Genomic DNA, 6,716 nt, shown 5'->3' on the forward strand with positions numbered 1-6,716 from the left:
CATAGGTAAAGGGCTCCTCAAGATAACTGAGTTGACTACCTCACTTTATGGCTGAGGGAGCAGAGGCCCGGAGAGAAGCAGCCTTGCATGAAATCACACCCTGGGCACCATGGAGGCAGTGTGCTTTCCTGAACCCTGCAGATATGTGGACCTGAGAACTATGGCTAAGGCCTGACCCAGGTCAGCACTGACAAGTAAGCTCTATTCCTCTCTTCCAACAGATGACATAGGAAATAGTAACCAGCAAAGAACTGATCTATATTTGCAGGTCTATTACCTGATAGGTTTGTTTAAGCAGGGTAGGTGACAGAAGCCACACAAAGGAACAAGTAACTACTATTGTTCCTAGAAGCTCATTCTAAGGGGAAAATGCTGAGTTTCCCCGATGCAAGGAGACAAGTATCACAGAAGAGAAGAGGACCAAGGATGTGGGACCTTGGGGTGGGGGTGGGCATTGGGACTACCGTTTCACCCAAGGAAGCCATGAAGAGGCAGCCCTTCAGCTGACTCCTAGAAAGTTTTTATGTCTTTATTTTGAGAGAGATTGAGGGTGAGGGGCAGACAGAGAGGGAGACACAGAATCTGAAGCAGGCTCCAGGCTCTGAGCTGACAGCATAGAGCCCGATGAGGGACCAGAACCCACAAACTGCAAGAGGTGAAGTCAGATGCTTAACCGACTGAGCCACCCAGGTGCCCCTTCAGCTGACTCTTAAAGGAGATTCGAGTGGCCTTCTAAGCAGGGGATACACCAGACACAAAGCCTTGCTAGTATGGAAGATGTCAGCCTCACACAGGAGGGCCGTTTAGCATGGCTGAAGCAGAGGCATGGAAGTCAGGAGACCAGGTTAGGCAAGTCTGGGAGTGATGAGAGGGGTACAGGCAAGGAGGGATCTTGGCCTAACATTTTGGAGAGATAAGTTGGGCAGCAGTGAGAAGGGTAGAATGAGGAAGGGAGAATGGGGACAGGGAGGTCAAGAGACTGCTGATTGGGTGAGTATGAGGCCTACATCTGGTTGGGGGTTGAGAAATAAGCAAAAGTTATTTTGAAAGTCCTTTTCTGGCTCTTCCTGTAAGCGGCCTGAGGTGATCTTTGAAAATGGTTTGTTATTCACTTGACCTGGAAAACCCGACAAAAAATCATGCAAATCAAGAGGTTCAAATCTTTGTGTTCACTTAAAGAGCACTCGTGAGACTGCCCAGGCCATCAAGGGTATGCGTATCTGAAAAGCCACCAAGTACCTGAAAGATGTCACTTTGCAGAAGCAATGTATGGCATTCCGTTGCTACAACAGTGGAGTTGGTAGGTGTGCCTAGGCCATACAGTGGGGCTGGACACAGGACCCAAAAAGAGTGCTGAATTTTTATTGCACATGCTTAAAAATGCAGAGAGTAATACTGAACTTAAGGTTTTAGATGTAGATTCTCTGGTCATTGAGCACATCCAGGTGAACACCCCCGCCCAGGATGTGGCATAGAACTTACAGGGGTTGTGGTTGGATTAATCCATACAAGAGCTCTCCCTGTCACACTGAGATGATCCTTACAGGAAAAAAAAAGATTGTTCCTAAACCAGAAGAGGAAGTTGCACAGAAGAAAAAGATCTCCCAGAAGAAACTGAAGAGACAAAAAAAACTCATAGCCCGGGAATATGCAACAATCCATGCAGAAAATAAATGCAAATAAAGGAGAAAACATAAAAGAATAAAAAGAAAAAAGAAAGTTCTTTTCTGGTTGCCGTCAGAGAGGAAAAATGAACTCCATTTTCAGAAGCTTGGAAAAAATTGACTCTGACTAGATCCTGACATTTAGGTAACAGGACCTGGGAGGTGATGCTGCCTTCCTCCAGGAGGGGGTGCTGTAGGACAAGCGGAATCCACATGCAGGCACAGTCACCCCTGAGGGCCAGAACCCTGCTGGCTTCCTAGGCCCACTTTAAGGTACATCTCCTCTCTGGGACCAACCCAAGCAAGATGGCCATGAACCTAGGCTCTGGGGAGTACCAACAGGGGACCCCAGGGTTCCCACAAAAGTAGCTGTGCACCAAGCCCACTGCATTCTGCCCTAGGACTTCTGGGAACCTGTCTTTGTCAACAAGGGATTTGCTGTAGAGCCCTGTAAAACCTAAGTGCCCCTGTGGGGCAGTAAACCTGAGTCAGGTACAACTGGGAAAGCATGAGCTTTCTTAGTAAATCCCCCAGTTTAGGAGGGATCCCATGATCCTAGTAACACACAGAGGGACTGACCTGGAGCTGAGCTGATCATCCCAGGAGGAAGGGAGCAGCCTCTCTTTCTAAACTCTACCAGCATCCTGCCTTGCAGGGCTCTCTGAAGTCCACCTCCTAGTTGAGGACAGGCTGAGATTTCTGCTGCAGGGAGAATGCAGTAACCTGGAGGGCAGGACCTGAGTGGGGAGGGGAAATGCCTGGGCACTCAGTCTCTGGGATCTGCAAGTGCTGGGGAAAGAGTAGGTCAGGGTCCATAGTCAGATGACCCTGACCAGGCTCCTTCCTGGCTCCATCACTTTTTTTTTTTTTTTTAAATGTTTTATTTATTTCTAGGAGAGAGAGAGAGACAGCGTGAGCAGGGGAGGGCCAGAGAGAGAGGGTGTCACAGACTGAAACAGGCTCCAGGCTCCGAGCTGGCAGTCAGCACAGAGCCCGACGCGGGGCTTGAACCACGAACCGCGAGATCATGACCTAAGCGAAAGTCAGACGCTCAACTGACTAAGCCACCCAGGCGCCCTAATTCATTCCCATTTTTAAGCAGGACTACATACCATTTAACTGAGTGTCTTTCAAATTAACTTTATTACATGCTGATACCTGTAGAATTCAATATGATTCTGACCAGCAAAACACATNAGAGAGGGTGTCACAGACTGAAACAGGCTCCAGGCTCCGAGCTGGCAGTCAGCACAGAGCCCGACGCGGGGCTCGAACCCACGAACCGCGAGATCATGACCTAAGCGAAAGTCGGACGCTTAACCGACTAAGCCACCCAGGCGCCCCTTCATCACTTTTAACTCATAGGAGGCAAGTAACTTTGTCCCTCTCTGCCTCAGTTTCCTGATCTGAATAATAACAATATTAATAGTAGGACCCCATAGAGTGGTTTGGATATTAAATGAAAAAATACGTGTGAAGTGTCTACGGGGGAAGGGGGAGCAGGGAGGAGAATTCAGCAAGCACACTTCCCAACACTAGCCACTGTTATTTTAGCTCACAAGGACAAAGTTTGAAATCAGGACAACACAGAGGAAAATAGGCCTGGTGACTTCTAGAAAGGGTGCCAAGAGGAAGAGGGAGATTTCCCTGGGCGTTTCTTTTTCTGGCAAGGAGCCCAAGGCAAGGCAGAGAGAGGGAAGTTTAGAGAAGGAAGAGTTCAGTCTAGGCTTGATCCTGGCAGGCGGGCAGAGGAAACGAAGGGCTGTGTTTGTCAACTCCCCTGACCCACCTCAACTGTGACTAACTTTGTTAAAAGGCAGTCCCCTTGGGGGACGTGGGTGGCTCAGTTGGTTACGCATTCGACTTCAGCTCAGGTCATGATCTCATGGTTTGTGAGTTTGAGCCCCGCATCGGGCTCTATGCTGACAGCTTGGAGTCTGGAGCCTGCTTCGGATTCTATGTCTCCTCTCTCTGCCCCTCGTATGCTTACACCTCTGTTGCTCTCTTTCTCTCAAAAGTAAATAAACAAAAAAAAAAAAAAAAAAAAGGCAGTCTCAGGGTAGAACAGTTAGTAAAAAGCATGGTTGGTGACCGGCTATCTGGGTCAGGCAGCGTTGGGCTGCACCTACTCCAAGGTGCAGTGAATCCATCCAGCCTTCCCGGGACCACTCCTCACCTCCCCTTCTCCCAGGGTTCCCTGGAGCCAAATCCAAGGGTGCAGGAACAAAACTCGTCCTGACCTCCAGCCCAGGGAGGCCCTAAACTCTCCCTATCTCCCTGACATGGCAGGTATAACAGGCACCATTAAGGAAGTTTTGAGTCTTGTTCTGTGAGAAAAGACTTTTCCTAGGAGGGACTCCTGGGATTCTGTCACAATGGAATATGCCCACTAGACCATGATGGATCCAGAGCAGGCCAGACCTGTGGAGCCACAAGGAGAGAGAAAAATATAAACAATCTACAATAAACAAGCCTCTCATTATTTAAAAAAATTTTTTAAATGTTTATTTTTGAGAGAGAGAGACAGCATGAGCAGGGGAGAGTCAGAGAGAGAGGGAGACACAGAATCTGAAGACAGGTCCAGGCTCTGAGCTGTCAGCAAAAAGCCCAATGCAGAACTCGAACCCACAAACCATGAGATCATGACTTGAGCCGAAGCTGGATGCTCAACTGACTGAGCCACCCAGACACTCCACAAGCCTCTCATTTTTTTTTCCCAATTTTTAAAAATGTCTTCTTTTCTTTAAAAAAATTTTTTTTTGTTTTATTTATTTCTGAGAGAGAGAGAGAGAGAGAGAGACAGACAGCATGAACACGGGAGGGTCAGAGAGAGAAGGAGACACAGAATCTGAAATAGGCTCCAGGCTCTGAGCTAGCTGTGAGCACAGAGCCTGATGCAGGGCTTGAACCCACAAACTGTGAGATCATGACCTGAGCCAAAGTTGGATGCTTAAGTGACTGAGCCACCCAGGCGCCCCTAAAATGTCTTATTTATTTCTGAGAGAGAGACAGTGTGAGTAGGGGAGGGTCAGAGAGAGAGGGAGACACAGAATCCGAAGCAGGCTCCAGGATCCGAGCTGTCAGCACAGGGCCCAATGCAGGGCTCGAACCCACGAACTGTGAGATCATGATCTGAGCTGAAGTCGGATACTTAACCGACTGAGCCACCCAGACGCCCCACAAGCCTCTCATTATTAAAGAAACCCAACTTACCAAACAACCAACAACCACATGCCATAGTGTCAGACTTTCTGATTTATTTATGAACATTTATCAGATATTCCAGAACTCTCCCTGTCTCCTCTCCACCAAATCAGGGACCCTTTGCCCTGGGTCAATAGCTCCTGAGAGCTTACCCAATGAAGAATCCATACCTTCCTGCCAAAGAAGGGGCAGCCTGGAGGCTGGAAGGGGCTGGTCATATAGGAAGGAGGGCAGGTACGGATCCCTCAGGGATGACTTGCTGCCCTCACCATTCCTGAGATGCTCTAGCCCAGGAAGGGCATGAAAACAAGGCTTCTTGTCACTTTCCCTCAGGCCCGAGGAATCAGCCAAGCTGGGTCCTTGCTGTGCTTTCTCACCTAGTTAGGACCACAAATAGGCTGAAGCAGCTTCCAAGTCAAGCTTTTCTGGCTCTGCTCAACAGCACGACTATGCAGAGCCCTGGGGGCAGCTCCACTCGGGTACACGGTGGGAGCTGCTAGCCCTCAGCTATGTCACCACCCTCCAAGTCTGAGGAGTAAATGAATATTGCAGGGCATGTTTTCCCAAGGCCACCTTGGGCGTCACCAGAACCCTGCCCAATTGACTCACAAATTGAAACACACTATGTGCGCAGTGGCCAAGACCACTTGTCTCAGCTTCTGGTCCCTCCCCATCCCCTCTGCCCCACGGCAGGGAGCCCAAGTGCAGGCTCACAGATTATTCCGCTGGAGCGCTTCGCATAGGTTCTGGTTGGCGTCAGGTTCTTCTGTCAGCACCTCCACGGCCTCCCACTCCCCGGATCTGCTCGACCTTTTGATGGCATCCACCACACTCTGCATGTACAGCCCATCCTCGAATGAGGCGGCCATGGATACAGGGGTGTGGTCCCACGTGCGGCGGTCCCCCTGCCCCTGGAAGGACTGGCGCAGGGCCTGCACCATGTAGACCATGCCCTTCAGGTAGAGCAGTGGGACATCCTGGGAACCCTGCTCGGGCAGCCCTGCATCCACAGCCAATGAGTCCCTCAGGAGCAGCTCCTCTTGCGTGGCAGAGTTCTTTTGCCCATAGAGGTCAGCTCCTCTGGCAACAAGGCGTCCTGCAGAGCCCACCACCATGACTTCGTGCACAAAGGCACCCGGCATGTTGAAGTTAAGTGTTACTGTGCTGCACACGCCTCCACCCATGAGCATCTGGAAGAAGCAGAAGTCATCACTGGTGACATGTCGGATGCCACGGATGGCTGCATTCTGCCTCACAAAGGTCTTGAGGAGCCCATGCACCTTCTCAGCTCTCCGGCCAGTCAGGTGGGTCAGCAGGTCCACAATGTAGGTGCCCATGGTGTGCAGGCCCCCACCGCCCATGAGCTCGTCACAGATCCAGCCATAGTTGGGGCTGAGCAGGCTGCCTGAGTAGATGCGGGCATCGCAGATCATTACTGCGCCCACGTAGTGCTCCGCAATCAGCTGCTTCATGCGCACGAAGGCAGGCAGAAAGCGCAGCACATTCCCCACCAGGCTCATCAGCTGCGGGTAGTAGCGTGAGGCTGTCACCATCCGGAAGGCATCCACCGAAGTTGCTGCCTTTTCACAAACCACATTCTTCCCAATACCTGAGAATAAAACACACCAAAAAATCTCAAAGTTCCAAGGGATTTACATTGAGGGGAAAAAAATCTTTTTTTGAAGGCAAATGAACTCGGAAAAGCCTCCTCTATCAGATGTGGCCTAGGACAGGAGGAAAGATGACAAGATTGGATAAAAATGGTGCCTGGTGACTGGGATTGGAGAACAAGCTATAGGCTGCAGAGAGGAGTAAATTCTTTTTTTTTTTTTTTAATTTTTTTTTTTT

At 50.0% G+C, this 6,716-nt stretch overlaps 1 protein-coding gene across 1 annotated transcript in view; it reads right to left on the reverse strand.

The window, feature by feature from the left end:
- Positions 1–4,901: 4,901 nt before the first annotated feature.
- GFOD2 (glucose-fructose oxidoreductase domain containing 2) overlaps positions 4,902–6,716 on the reverse strand; it is a 41,141-nt gene continuing 39,326 nt past the window's right edge. Inside the window, exon 3 of the mRNA XM_039221271.1 lies at positions 4,902–6,477. Within this exon, the coding sequence (XP_039077202.1) occupies positions 5,579–6,477 (899 nt within the window). The 3' untranslated portion in view covers positions 4,902–5,578. The remainder of the gene's footprint in view (positions 6,478–6,716) is intronic.

The sequence above is a fragment of the Hyaena hyaena genome, unplaced genomic scaffold (genome assembly GCF_003009895.1).
Source record: "Hyaena hyaena isolate Hyena2069 unplaced genomic scaffold, ASM300989v1 scaffold_18, whole genome shotgun sequence".
Taxonomy (NCBI): domain Eukaryota; kingdom Metazoa; phylum Chordata; class Mammalia; order Carnivora; family Hyaenidae; genus Hyaena; species Hyaena hyaena.